The sequence below is a fragment of the Amblyraja radiata genome, chromosome 2 (genome assembly GCF_010909765.2).
Source record: "Amblyraja radiata isolate CabotCenter1 chromosome 2, sAmbRad1.1.pri, whole genome shotgun sequence".
Taxonomy (NCBI): Eukaryota; Metazoa; Chordata; class Chondrichthyes; order Rajiformes; family Rajidae; genus Amblyraja; species Amblyraja radiata.
Window position 1 is genome coordinate 34,873,916 of NC_045957.1, and position 15,821 is coordinate 34,889,736.

Consider the following 15,821-nt stretch of genomic DNA (forward strand, 5'->3'; position numbering starts at 1 on the left):
ATACAGCTGTTCATGATCAGTAACTTTAAAAGACTCCAAGCCATGCATTTTTCCGAGACCAAAAGAAAGATTATATGTTTTATTTTCTGCTTTGAATCCAATATTTGTATATTATTTTCAAATTCGTAAAATGTTGGCACTCTTACTTTAGCTTGATCTTCAGTTCTCTCTGGAAGCACCTGGAGGCAGCAATGGTCTAAAATACTGCCTTTATATAAAAATAATTCAAAACACTTTTCAATAAACGAGGACTTAGACCTAAGTTGTTACTGAGATACTGTTGAGAGGGACAATTTAACATTTTTAACTTTAAACATAAAAAACTCCTTTCCTCACACAACAAATGCAAGACCTTTTTGGAAAAGACAAAGCACTGGAGTAACTCAACAGGTCAGGCAGCATCCCTGGAGAAAAAGGATAGGTGATGTTTCAGGTCGGGACCCTTCTTCAGGCTGATCTCAATCTTTTTAGTTCAAGAGCCTGCAGTATTTATAAAATCGGGATATGAAGCTTTCGTTCTGAAAATGTCTCATCTATTGAAGTATTAAGTATGCAGGAAACATGTGACGGTCAGCTTACTGCAGTGTTTATAAAACTGTTAATTTGTGTTAACGATAAAATTATTATTCTTTAGAGCCGACTGTCCTTTCACTCCAAATGTTAACCATTAGAAATTTAATAACAAATGAGTTACACGATTCCAACCTATCTTAATTTTCCACCTGACAACCTTTGATAAAAGTTTTGTTCATGAGGAATTAAATGTTATTTACTAACATAGTGAATCCTGCGTGCTTATCCACAAATATAGTTTCTCTCAGTTGTGAATTGAGCGCTTCAAAATGCATGGAGGAGAATTTCCAACATAAAACCAGAAAATCCTGTAAATACCCATCAGGTCAGGCTGAATCTCTGGTAGAAAAGCAAAGCTAACATTTCATGTCGAAGACTCTTCTTCGTAGGATTGCATGATTTCATCTGTTCCAGGACACATTGACAGTATAATCTACTTCTAATCAGAATAGCAAGGCTTGGTAAAACTTCCAGCAGATTGTCTTAACTTCTATTAATTTTGGTTACTCAACTCGGATATTTTGCAAATGTGTACCGATGTCCCCAGTTTATAAGCACCCGACTTATGTACAGCGCATAAATAAGAGTGAGTGTTTGGAGACTGGTGGAATAGATTTTTGGCTGCTTGACACTAGCTGGAATTTTGTCACATCGAACCCGGGAAGAATTCTTTGTAGTTAATGGTGCCCATTTTGTGAATCCTATAGGAGTCCTTTAGTGGTGCAGCAGTAGAGTGCTTCTTTACACCACCAGAGACCCGGGCTCGATTCTGACTGCTGGTACTGTCTGTATAGAGTTTATCACATTCTCCCTATGACCACGTGGCTTTTCTCCGGGTGCTCCGGTTTCCTCTCACACTCCAAAGACGTTTGTAGGTTAATTGGCTTGGTATAATTGTAAATTATCCCTAGTGTGTGTGTAGGATAGTGTAAGTGTGCGGGAATCGCTGGTCGGCACGGACTCAGTGTTTCCACACTGTATCAGTAAACTAAACTAAAGTGATTTAATTCCCTGATATGCCAGCAGATATTATGGAAACATTGGGCAAGACGAGCAATATCCTTGTAGGTAAGGTTAATGGAGTTAAGCACAAAGTGTTGCAGCAACTTTACAGGTCAGACAGAAACTGTGGAGAGAATGGATCGGCAATGTTTTGGGTCAGGAGGCTTGACTAATTGCAGTAGGGGCGAGAATGCCAGAAAAGAAGCAGCAGTGGTCAAAGCATGGCAAGTGATAGGTAGATACAGGTGAGTGGAGTTTTTTTTGGCAGATGGATGGACAAAAGCTTGAGCTGAATAGGAGACAAATGGCTGTCTGTCGGTTAAGGAGAGAAGAGGACTGAAATGTGAAGCCATAGGGAGGGAGATAGGTGGGTGAAATGTTACCTAGAACTGGAGAATTCAATGCTCATACTTTCGCGTTGTAAACTACCCAAGCGGAATATGAGGTATTGTTCCTCCAGTTTGCATGTGGCTTCACTCTGGCAGCGGAGGAGGTCCAGAACCAAGAGATCAGCATGGGAAGGGGTGTTAAAATAGTTAACAACCGGGAGATCCAGCAGTCCTTTAGCGGACTGAGCACGTGTTTGGCAAAATGGTCGCCTAGTCTACGCTTGGTCTCGCCAGTGTAGAGGAGACCACATCAGGAGATTTAGAGGAGGTGCATGTCTCAACCGGAAGGGTTCAGGTTTATTTGTCAGAACTGAAAGATGTTAAAGTGAACTCTTGTATTTCATATTTATGGAAGAAAAGTTGAGTTAGAGGCTCTAATTGAGCAAGAAGTGGAAAAGCACTCCGCTGCTTGAGAATTTCTCTTCTGCAGTTAATTTATTTAAATTCTAGTTTTCTACTTTCCAATTTTCTCATTTAATACCAGACCTGGCTTAATAAAGAAACTTATCTATGAAGCACACCCATAAAATTGGGTGAAGATCAGTGGTGACACTCGAGCAACTCTGCTTTCATTTTGGCATGGACAGATAGACAGAGCCACTAGTATATCCTTTTCCTGATAGTGAGGTACGATAATTATTGTAAAAGTGGAATTAAATTCTAATAATTCATGCCTACACCTTTTTACAGGATTTCAAGATCACATACTGCACGCACACTCACAGAAGTATTTTATTAGGTTTATATTGAGTTTGGCATATGAAAAAATAGAGCATTTAACTGTTCCCAGTACCTTTTGAGGTGGCTCGAAACAAAATACAAATAGTCCCATGTTCTGGTTTATATATAAATTGCACAACTTCCAACTAATGAAATTAGAGGTTGCATATTTAGGGTAAGAGGGAAGATATTTGGAGAGGATATGCAAGGGACCACCTTCACCAAGAGGCTGGTGAATATCTGGAATGCATTACCTGAGAGAGTGGTTGAAGATGGGCCATAGACAGGATTTAAGGAGTGTTGAGCACTTGCATCGTCTAGGCGCGGAGTCTATTGGAAAATTGTATTTTGCATGGAAGGTTGGGGTGGATGAAGTGAACCAAAAGGCCCTTTTTTGATCATGTGATTCACTATGACTCACTAACCCGTTATCTCCCACTCTACCGTGACCCCATGATTGTCTTAAGATGGTCGTTGATCTTATTTCATCAGGATTTCTTCTCTCTACAGTCCCAGCCTTTAGTAGCCAACCTCAATATCCTCTTACGGGACTGATCTGGTTAACTCATTATTTCAGGCTGCATTTTGATAACAGATTCTATTATTTCTCCCCGTGTCTAATACCTTCCAAGTTATATCTGTGATTACTTTGATATGCCCACTACATTGCTAGTTTACAGTTACCTGGTTCCAGACACCTCATCTTCACCATGGGCATCCAATCCATTGACACCTTTATCCCTAGCAGGATGATTTGAGAGCCTTCACTTGATCAGCGGTCTAGCCAGTCCCCTTTTGCCATCATCTGGCTGAATTTATTTTTATACTTTCTCCATGTCAACATTGTAGCTTGGGCCCGAATTATGCCTTTTTTTGATACAACGAACAAAGTCATATTCAGGACCCCTCAACTCCGCTGTTATATTGGTGTTGCTTTGTACATCATTTCATTAGACTTGCTAACAGTCTCCACCCTCTCACTTCCATTGGGAAATTTTTGATTTCTCCTTTCCCATCTCTATCTTTATCTCAACTTCATCATCTCTAATTTAGGAGATAGGTTGGCCACCAGCATCCATCATAAACCAACCAACTCCCACAGGTTCTTTTAAGGACTTCATAACATTTTCTCATTTTCTCCACCTGCAATATCTGCTCTGGTGATGAGACATCCCACCGCAACGCCTTTAAGATGTCTTCCTTTCTTCTTAACCTTGGCTTTCCCTCTGCCATAGTTGAGGCGTCTCTCACCATGTCTCCTCTATTTCCTGCAGATTAGAGTTTATCCCTTCAGTTCCCAGTCATGACACGGATAGGGTTTTCCTTGCCTTCGCTTTTCAGCCTAGGATGCCTCCACATTCAAAAGTAATTCTCAATAATGTCTATCATCCCATGTAATCCAACGCTAGACACACCTTCCCCTCCATTGTCAGAACTCTTAGGGCACCTTTCCTGGGGCCAAATGGCTTTCTCCTGTTCTATTTCTAACATTATTAATACATTCTAGAACATGGCAACATTTTATTTTTGTGCAGCAGTTCACCCCATTCTCCCAAACCCATGGCACACCGAGCTTGTAGAGAGATAGAATAACCTGATCAATTAGAAAAGGGCATTTCTGGAGGAAATGCTGGTGCCTCAGTTAGCTCGTAGGATATTGCCGTTAAATATATTCTCTATTGAGTTAGATGGTCTTTATTTAATGCCATTGGTCTTATTAAGACCCAATAATTCTGGGCAAATTAATTGTGGATGTAGCCCAGACCATCATGGAAACCAACTCCCTTCCATTGACTTGATGCTGCCTCGGTAAAACCACCAGCATGATCAAAGACGAGTTTCACCTTGGACACTCCCTCTTCTCCCCTCTCTCTTCAGGCAAGAGGTACAGAAGAGGTACCTCGGTACATGTGACAATAAACAAAACTGTACTAATCTTTGTTTTACAGATTCCGCTGTAAAGCCTAAAGCCACGAGTGGAATGTAGGCATGGATGTTGTTAGCTCTGGAATGAACCAGAGAGGGGGACCACATGGAAGGAGTGAGATAAGGAGAAATAAGTGCTTATACTAGAGCTGAGCTGCGGGATATCAAGGAGACCCTAGTGCTTAAACAGATTGTAAACATCAATGCAGTAGATTGAGATTTATCATTGTTATGTGCACTGAGATACAGTGAAAAACTTTGTTTTGCATACTATCCAATCAAGTCAGATAGTGCTTCGTAGAAATACAATTAAGCCCAGCTCAAGTAATGGCTCAGGTACAGTGAAGGGAAAGAGTGCAGAATGTAGTTCTCAGCATTTTAGCACAACACACAAAGTCCAATATCTAATAATGTAGAGGAGAATCGGTCTGTACCCCACCTAATGGTAGGACCGTTCAGAAGTCTGATAATACGGGAAGAAGCTGTTTCTGAGATGGAATTAAACATATTGTACAGCTGATGCAGCACCACTAAGTCTAAGGGAAACTCTAGCACTGTAAGGATTACTGATTAAAATGTAAGCAGAAAGTCAAAGCTTTAAGAAAATTTCAAATGAATTATTCTCAGTTTACAATTACATTTGTACATCTGTGTCTACTTTACTTATTAGATCTGGATTACAATTAAAATCCAAAAAATGCCTGTGTCAATGCACTCCTTGTGGGGATATTTGTGAACTTTGCTCTTTTTTTATAAGAAATGCGTATTTGATCTTGCAATATCACAGAGGACAGATGAGTTGCCTTTGCTATGTTTAACTCGTCATCTGCCCTGTTTCCTGCAATTCTTACTCTGTCAAAGGGCCTTTAACTGATTACCTTGGGGAAGTCTACTCTGTTAATAGCTGAGTCACTCTGATCTCATCCTTGAGATCGTGATGCCACTGAGTTGGAAGAGTCGGTAGGGTGAAGGCAGGAATGAACCAATCCGCTCTCACCAAAGATGATTTTCATCTTCAAATTGTTACTCCAAGAATTTCATTGAAATAGCACATTCATGAAGATTGACAAGAATAACATTCTCAAGCTTGGAATATTTCACTATCAAGGCATGTTTTAATTGAAGGTGCAAAAGAACACAGTGTCTGGGGGAAGGCATTCAGCCCATCGTGACTGTGGTGGATATTTGGAAGAGCTTTTGAGTTAGTCTAAATCTCTTGGTCCTGTGCGTATATCATTGTAAATGCTTATCCTTGAGTGTTTCGTTTCTACTATCAAATCTGCCTTGCCTTCGGCTCAGTCAATGCACCTCATAGAAACATCAGGAGATCTCATAGAAACATATAAAATTCTTCAAGGATTGGACAGACTAGATGCAGGAAAAATGTTCCCGACATTGGGGTAGTCCAGAACCAGGGGTCACGGTTTAAGAATAAGGGGTGGGCCATTTAGGATTGAGATTGGGGGAAAAAACGTTTTCACCCAGAGAGTTGTGAATCTGTGAAATTCTCTGCCACAGAAAGCAGTGGAGGCCAATTCACTGGATGTTTTCAAGAGTTAGATTTAGCTCTCAGGGCTAAAGGAATCAAGGGATATGGGGGGAAAAGCAGGAACGGGGTATTGATTTTAGATGATCAGCCATGATCATATTGAATGGTGGTGGTGGTTCAAAGGGCCGAATGGCCTACTCTTGCACCAATTTTTCTATGTTTCTATCCCATGTCACCATTATCTGCGTATTTTCCAGAACTAGCTTGTATTGCTTGCAGGCTTTTGCCTGAGTATGTCTTTTGATTATTGATAATATAGCTATTCAAAACCATTCCTCTTCCAGTCCACCTACCAACTGTCGCTAGTATTGAAAACATCTCTTAACTTGCCTGCTCACTTCCTTCACTGAATGATCTGGGACCACTCGAGTAAATGGCAGTGGCATCACCTGTAATGCCAAGGCATCCTTTCCAAATTAGCGTGTTCAGAATTGAACAGAATAAACTCTCCAATATCTGGCAAGGTGCAAAGTCAACATCTTGGAGAGGGAAGAAATTGAGTTCCTAACAGAATAAAAAAGAACACAAAGCACTGGAGTATTCAGTGGATTTGGAAGAATATCTGAAGACCATGAATAGACAATGTTTCGGGTCAGGCACCGCTCTTTGGACCAGTCCAGACCTGAAATGTCGCTTGGGTGCTGTCTGACCTGTTGATGCATTCCAGCACTTTGTCTTTGTTTTGTAAACTAGCTTCTGCAGTTCCTTGTGTCTAGAGATCTAGGAATAACCTAATTTACTAGAAGCTCTACCTGGCAAATGAAGTATGACACATTAATTAATTAAATATTGTTATAGTAGTAATGTTTTTCAAATTTGATCTGAAAAAAACAATAGACTTCGACTTAGACTTAGATCCTTTATTTGTCATTCAGACCTTTCGGTCTGAACGAAATGTCGTTGCCTGCAGCCATACATGTAATAATAAACAACAAAACACACAATAAACACAAATTAACATCCACCACAGTGAGTTCACCAAGCACCTCCTCACTGTGATGGAGGCAAAAATCTTAGGGTTACTGTCTCTTCCCTCCTCTTCTCCCTCTGCTCTGAGGCGATACCCCACCAGGCGATGGTAAGTCAGTCCCGCAGCTCACCGAGCTCCGCGAACGGGCCGGTTCAAGCTCCGCGGCCCGGGGTGGTCGAAGCTGCCGCCCTCCAGTCCAGTGGACGCAGCTGTTGCCGCGGGAGCTCCGGAAACAGGCACCAGCCTGACCTGCGAGCTCCCGACAATGTCGCCTGCTGGCCCGCAGCCTTGTCCCGGATTCAGGTCGCCGCCGCCAGAACGCCGCCTCAGCTACCGGAGCACCGTCTCAGCCCCGCGCCGGGCCGCCTCAGCCTCCGGAGCGCCATCCCAGCCCCGAGCCGGGCCGTCCCAGCCTCAAGTCGTGCCGCTGCCACCGGAGCATCTCAGTCCCGCGCCGGGCTGCCCTCACCGGAGCGCCGAGTCGTGCCGCTGCCACTGGAGCGCCCGAAAGCCGCCACAGCTCGAAGACGGCCAGCCTCGCGTTGGTGAGTCCTGGCTGGCTCTACCTCCGGAGCCTCGAGGTCGGTCGCAGGTTGGAGGCCACCAGCTCCGTCATTAGGCCTCAGCACAGACGGAGGCAGAGAAGGGGGGATACGACAAGAAAAAGTCGCATTCCCCCGAAGGAAGAGACAGAAAGCCCTGTTTAAGCCCCCCCCCCCCCCCACACATAACGCAACCTAATAACCAAAAATTTAACTAAACAAGACAAAAAAAAAACAACAAAAAAAGTAAAAACAGACGAGCCGCAGTCGTTCACTTCCATAGTTATCACATATGGCTCAATTATATTGTATTTTGCCCTCCTTCCGTCATCAATTTTTATTGTAATCATTTCAATCTCTTCTTCTTCTTGCGTATGGCGTGCACAGCCTAAAGTTGTAGGACAACTTGTTCTATTTGATCTTATTTGATTGTGCACGCCGGGTTGACTGCATTCGTCGAAACAGGGCGGACCACGTGAAGGTTGCAATCTTCCACCCCGTAAACATTTCAATGATAGCAATCTTACCTTTAATGGCAGATCGTGGGTTCAAATCCTGCTCTGGCTCTTGGATGAAATTCTAGGTGGCCTGGCTAACATTTACATTTTTTTAGCCATAGAGCTTCCAGGTTCAAAAGGCAGCAGGGAAATTTCTGTGCTGTCCTGATGAAAGTGGACTGACTGGCCATTAGTCTTTATTTTGCTGTCTGCCCAGATCTGGGTCTGCACAAATTGTCTGCCACGTTTGATTGCAAAAGAGCCAGCCTTATTTCTCAAATAATATATTGTGAGTGAAGTGCTTTGGAACATGGTAATTTTAGAGTCATGCAGTCCAGCCCACCACGTACATGGCAATCATCTAGCACACTCTAATACCGATTCATTCTCCCCACATTCCCATCATCGCCCAGATTTGCCCACTCAGACTAGGATCAATTTAAGCTGTCTATTAACCTACAAACCCACGGGTCAATGGGACGTGGGAGGAATACAGAGCGCCCAGGGAAAGCCTGCGCAGTCACAAAGACAATGTGCAAATCCCCAAATCAGCACCCAGGTTACTGAAACTGTGACCTAGGAACCCATCAGCTGCACCAACGTGCCACACTGTGATAATTGTCTCCTCTTTAGTGCTAGACTATTTTGCAATCCAGTTCACATTTAGCTATAATATTTAATTGTGATCATTGCTGGGAATTAATAATGACTAAGAATTATATAAAATCACGATGCAGTGGTGAAATTGGAGCAGGCTTTTCTTTTTAAAAATGACAAGTCTAGTCTTTACTGACCCTGGTGCCCTGCTGTCAATTTTTTTAAAAGGGCCAACTTGAAATAAATGGTCTCTAATACTAAAACCAGCCCCAAATGTTCCCCTTACTCTGCATTGAAACCATGGGATGATATAATTATACGTGGAAGATGTCGCATGAATTGATGTAGTTTTAAAATGTCTTAAAGTGTGACACTGAGCATTGCATAGTACTGGAAAAATTACTATTTCTGTATCAATGGGGAAAAAAGAAGTCAGCTTTTGCCTACTGCAGTGAATTGATCGAATGTAAATGAAGTTAAGAATCGTGACCACTAACTGGTTTTGCTATTGCTTGAAGGTTATTTTAAAAAGCGAGAATCTAATAATTGTGCCTATTAAGATAGTGTTGAAAGTGGTAGGTTGAATTTTGTTTAAAAAGTATTTTCAATAAACAAAACGTTCGTTGGCAGCAGTTGGCTTTTTATATAAAATTTGTAGTCATTATTAATGCCCAGCAAATACTCCAGTGTTCTTATGCTGAATACAAATTGGAATAAAGAATGGAAGTATGAAATGGAAATGACATCAACATCAAGGTGCCAATCAGCCACCCTTCCCCTGTATCCACCTATCATTTGCCAGAATCTTTCCCACTCCCACTTCTCTTTCCCACGTTTCTTTGCCAGCGCTCTCTCCCCGACTCCATTCAGTCTGATGAAGGGTCTCAAGCAGTTATGCTGCCTGTCTATTCCCTGCCCAGATGCTGCCTGCGCCACTGTTCCTCCAGCACTTTGTGTTTTGATTGAAGTGTAAATCGCTGTCATAAAAAATAGGAACAACGTTTTGTTCATAAAGTACAATGGGACTATTCTCTGATTGCAGCATTCATTTAATTCAATGAATTCTGGGATTTTGTTCCCAGTATTTTATCAACTTTCTTCAAGAATGCAGCCAATGTGTTAACAGAGAAAAAAATAAATAAAAGCTAGATAGGTTGACCAGGTATTCTATGATATTACAGCACAGATTGAAATTATTTGTTTGTCATATTCATTTTAGTTCCAGTTAAAGCTAACTCCCTACTAATAGGTGTAGCACAGTTTTCTTTACTGCAATGTGATTTTTAGAGTAATTTGATCTGGTCAAAAAATTGATATATCCTGGATAAAATTACTTTATTTGCATTGTGCTGTGTTTCGACCCAAAGCGTTGCCTATTTCCTTCGCTCCATAGATGCTGTCTCACCCGCTGAGTTTCTCCAGCATTTTTGTCTACCTTCGATTCTCCAGCATGTGCAGTTCCTTCTTAAACAATCCTTAGGGAGTTGGGTTTCAAATGGAAATATTGCCGGTCTTGAAGTTCAGTTTGGGTACTTCTGGACTTTAGTTACTTTGCAATTCTGATGTGCTTTCTACGTTGCTGAAAACAACGCTGTCATTTGCTGTGCAATAATCTTTTTGGAGCAAAGTCAGGGCACTTGGAGTTTAATGTAAAGAAATGGATTTTGGCAAAAGGGTGGAAGCAGGTATTGAATGGGAGCTGTGCCGCTGTTTGGATATGGTTCTCAATTTTGGTGCAGATTGCTGTTTGTCATAACGTGAATGCATCGGGGTGTGCAAAGCAAGAAACCTGAAACAAATGCAGATTAGCAATACATGTGGGTGCCCATTTCCACTGAAGATATGGGGTATGCTGGCTGGGAATATATCCATTCCGGGACTTTTTGGGGACTTGTTGAGGACGATGTCACTAAAGGTACAGAGGAAAAGTTATGCTTTTTCTCCGGTCTTCCTATCCTCCTGTCTTCCAGTAGCTCATGCTGTTTTGTCTGGCCTTGCTTCACATATTAAGTTTGGGAGTAACCAAGCTTATGGTTTTTTTTCTCTCACCGCAGGATAAGTGTTTCTGTTAGTCAGAGGATTATCGCACTTCCTCATGACAATCGTCAGGTTCGACTATTCGACATGTCAGGAGTACGTTTGACTCGTCTCCCCCGCAGTAATCGTCAGGTAATTTAATTTATATGATGCTACTTCATTTTTTTTTTCTCTCTATTAGGCCAATATAATTTTTTAATGCAGTCATGATCATTAGAATTGGTATTAACGAGCAGTTTGTATAACAGTAGGATCAATTTTTAGTGCCATGTCAGTAGAGTTGTTGTCTGTCACTGGTTAAACCCAGGTACTGGCCTCTCTACAAATTGATGCATAATAATATTTGAATGGCACTAATCATTTGGCAAAACAAACGCCAAAACGATTAGGGCAATAGCATAATGTAAATCCATCATCGTGACACTACGATATGTATTCAATTTTATTTTGTCTTAAAGTTGAAGAGAATTAATTTGTTATTAATGCATGCAAAGTCATTACAAATACATTTATGAAATTGTGGAATATAGTGGTGCACAAACTAAAGTCAGCTTTATGCTTAAATGATCTACTTTAAATGAAACGTATGACTACTTTTCAATCATCTGATGTTCTATATTCATTCAGATATTCAGCATGTTAACTTGTCAGATCTAGACCGAGCTGCCTATACTTGCTCCCAGTCTACTTTTGACGAATCTTTTTGTATTATATTGTAAAAGCTCTTCTGCCACCTTTAATTTCCAATTGTATTTGAGTTTTTAATTGGGGAATAGGAAAGGTAACATGTACACATCAGTATTACCAATGCCAAATTTATGTGCAATTTACATGTTCATGGGATTCTGATCAGAATACCCAATTAAATGCATAGTGCTCCATGTGTGGAAAAAATTCTAGTTATAGTCTTACACTTGTGTGACAAGAAAGTAATGTGCATGTTGAAATAAGTGGTTATGGGAGTATGTAAAATATCTCTATTGTTGAGATGTGCTAAAACTCTATTGATTCTAAACCTTTCCATTTTATAATTCCTGACTGCAATCGCATTAGGAATAAAAGTACTTTGGCAACATAAACTACAAGGGATATTGGAACTCAGCAAAGAACACAATTTCAAATGATTAAATTATGAGTCACGATGATTGATTTCATTTGTGAATTTAACATTGTCTTTGGAACAGAAGTCCATGTGATTGTTCCTTTCAAAGTTTTAAAGGAAAATTAAAACCAGAGGTCCTGCCTTATGCTATTGCCCTAATCGTTATTAGAAAGTGAGAATGTGAGACCATTGAGAAAGTACTGATTTATTTCAACACTGATCAGTTGCATTTATTAAAGAGTTTGATGTGGCGCAGGATGTGAATACTTTGTGACCTGATAAATGGCATGTTTCAGCAGAGCCCGGGAGAGTTAAGCATTAATTGATAGCAATCAGTTATCAAGTGAGTAGAAGGGCCACAGGATAAGCCTTTATCTTTTTTGTCTGGTCATAATGCTCCTGTCCGTGTTGATTTAATATAAATTTGGAGTTGTGGAATACTAACATGTAAGGAAACAGAATCTGATCATAATGAGCCTGATTTGCAGAAAATCATGATTAAGACTGACTAAATGTTACTAGCTCTACTTATTCTCAAGAAAACCTCCTTTATACATACTTGGCATACTCGCCTTTACTGGTCGGGGCATTAAGTATAAAGATTGGCAAGTCATATTAGTGTTGTATAAAACTACGATTGGGCCAAATTTAGCGTGTGACGTGTGATTCTGGTGGCCGCATTAAGGAAGCGTGTTTGGGCTTTGGATAGAATGCAAAAAAGATTGACAAAGATGTTGATTGGATTAAAAGGTATTTGCTTTATGGTTGGACAAACTTGGATTGTTTTCTCCAGAGCAACGGCGGTTGAAAGTTGATCGCAATATATAAAATTAAAAGCGGCATAGATAGGGTACATATCCTTTATCATGCGGTGGAAATGTCAATACTTGAGAGCATAGCTTTAAAGTGGAAGAGTGAAAATTTAAAGGAGATTTGTGAGGCAAGTTTTTTTTTTTTACATGGAGAGTAACAAGTTCCAGCAACACGCTGCCAGGGAAAGTTGTGGAAACAGATACGGTAATAATGTGTAAGGCATTTAGAATTTAGAGGCATTTATGAATATGCAGGAGATGGAGAGATATAACCTGTATGCTATATTAGTAGTAGATGGGATTAATTAAAAGTGCCATTGCGGTCGACACAGCCAATGGAGCAAAGGGCCTGTTCCTGTGCTGTACTTGTTGTGCATGTTATGGTCAGATATTTTACAGTCAAACCTGGCTTCTGTTGAAAAATAAACCTGATTAGACAAATTCCAGCGAGACCCCTGTTGACCACAGTAAGGTAAGAAATTAAAATATGACTGGAAACTAGTTTATTCTGGACTCCTTTCCTCTGCTCAAACAGGGTCATCGGCGTATGGTGTGCTGCACAGCATGGAGTGAGGACAACCCCACATGCAACCTCTTTTCTTGTGGTTTTGATCGCCAAGCCATTGGTTGGAATATCAATATCCCAGCACTTCTGCAAGAAAAATAAGATACCATCAAGTGTTTCGGAAAAGACTTTAAAGAACTCCATTCTTTATCGTCTTACTATGTTTCTATTGCTATTAATGCTGTGAGTCTTCCAGCTAAGAAGAGTGTTGTGTGATTGGTGTTAAATGGCTTGACATGCACAATCTGCATGTATTGCCAATGAAAAACTGCTTGGTTAATAAACCAATCTTGTATGCAACTGTGCATTTATTATAAATATTTCTTTGGTTTGTAATTTATGTGTCTGTGCTGGGCGTTAGAACTGGTTGACCTACTCAGAGCAAACCTTTAAATAGTTTCACTGAAGTTATAGCTGGATACTGTCGCAACATACGCAAGGCATTTTTTGGGGGGGGAAATATGAAGCTGTGCTAAGTGTAAATTATGTGCAAGTTATAGTAGTGTTGTTACTGAAAATTCTACATTTTTGCCTTATGGCCTTCTGGAAAAATTCAAGGTTGGTATATAGCAAATTTGACACAACATCACACACTGAGGTGTTATTCTTTAGTAGTATCTGACAATCACTTTATTGCCATGCATTTGGAGATTTGCATTAGGTTTGTTCTCTAATTTCAGCAGTGTCTGGAATTTAAAAAAATGTTTCAGCTGTCACATGAGTTGTTGGTAGTGTGCAATTGATAGATTTGTAACTTAATGTGATGTAGATAATCATGTGATACCCTTTATGGCTAGACCCCTTTATGTATTTGTCAAAGTGCACCCTAATATAGAAAGACTGCTGTTAATTTCTTTTTGTAAGCAGTTTATTCTAAACTTTGTGATACAAGCTGATATTAAATCCACAGACAGGTCCCTACCTCCAGCATAGTTCTGTGTAAAAGGGAAAAAATGGTTAGTGATATGGAGATGTCAGGATGCTTCAGAAAGATCAGTAAAGTGCAGAAATAATAATTCTGGTTATGAATGCTGTACTGAATGTAAAAACTTTGGTTGTATGTGCAGATCATATTTTAGTGTCTTGCAATGACTAAGACATTTGAACATAAGTGCTGATTAAGTTAAATCATTTAGAACCAAATATCTTGTAGGTTTAACATGCTTGCATATTTTTTTTACAGTTAAGTACAACAATGCTAGTTTTAAGTGATTTAACCTACAGCTCTTTAAGAGACCAATTACTACAGTGCCATCCTTTGCCTGGCTTGCAAACCAGTTTTATTAACCTTCATTGGTACCCAGAGTTACTTGGAATAATCAGGTATGGATTTAATTATAATTAATTTTCTTTGATTAAACCCAAAGATTAGTGTTATTCAGAACTCCAATCAATTAACTGCATAATTCTGTCCACATCTGCCATTGCACAATCTGGTGTTGTGATGTTGGCTTTAGAGCATTTAACGAATGTCTGTTGTTACAGACAAAGCTCATAATGCATTAATGCTAACGCAGGAGATGTCCCCCCCCCCCCCCCCCAGGGATTCGACAGTACTATTTGAGTGGTTTGTTTTTCATATCTGCAAATGAATGGTTGATGCTGAAGTCCACACATGGAACTTCCTATGAATAGATCAGTAGCAGGATGCCAAGTATGGTTATGATAACAGAACAATATAAGGCACTTTACAAGTACACCTCTGGGTATTTTATTGTTTAAGCAGCAAATTGTTTTTGGCTAAACTGTAGGGCATCCAAAATGATCATCATTGCTGTTCAGGCTTCTTAATAGAAGTTTTTGTTTCCATGTCTTCAATTTACTGGGTTATTTTTGGTAATTCAATGAAAATGTGGTTATTCATTTCATTAAAGAACTAAATACGCATATTATAAATCACATTTTAATGCTCTAGAACTATTGTTTCAAATGCAGCACAGAAGTGTGACAACAGCTTATGAGCAAGTAGAATATATCCAGATATGACCATATCATTATTCATGAGCAGTCATAGAAGCTGCCAAGGGTGTTTCTACAGCAGAAAATAGATTTGTTGCAATAAATTGCTGAATCAGACAGTGAATGAGGTTTCTACGTTGATCTACTTGGATTATTGGCATGCTCATTTTTGTAAAGTTTGTTCAAAATTGCTGCATTGTGAAACATGGGAAAAGTTGTCTTTCGTAAGATTAAAAATTAGTGCATTACGTCTGTTTAGGGGAAAAAAAGACATTGTACATGTTTCATGCACCATATAGTGTTTTTGCAAGTCTGTATTTAAATTTGAAACAACTGCGGAATTAAAGGTGAAACACACTGGATCTTGTCTTTCCCGAATTGTGGTTATTTCCATTGCAGGCAACGCAAGGTGCTGCCACCGCGCCCAGTGATGTGTTCATCTAGGGAGTCACATTTTTCTTGCCCCAAAGCCATAATGGATACAGTCACAATTGTTGAACATGTTTGTCGCTGATTTATACTGAAACGTGACCACTCTGCTTTATTTCTATACTGTCGCCTTTTCTGCTGTGTAATTTCAC

At 40.1% G+C, this 15,821-nt stretch overlaps 1 protein-coding gene across 9 annotated transcripts in view; it reads left to right on the forward strand.

Moving 5' to 3' along the window:
- Nucleotides 1–15,602, forward strand: part of wdr37 (WD repeat domain 37) — a 120,392-nt gene extending 104,790 nt beyond the window's left edge. For all 9 annotated transcript variants that reach the window (XM_033044871.1, XM_033044826.1, XM_033044862.1 and 6 more), the window contains 2 exons: nucleotides 10,820–10,934; nucleotides 13,252–15,602. In XM_033044871.1, the coding sequence (XP_032900762.1) occupies nucleotides 10,820–10,934; nucleotides 13,252–13,383 (247 nt within the window). In that variant the 3' untranslated portion in view covers nucleotides 13,384–15,602. The remainder of the gene's footprint in view (nucleotides 1–10,819; nucleotides 10,935–13,251) is intronic.
- Nucleotides 15,603–15,821: the final 219 nt, after the last annotated feature.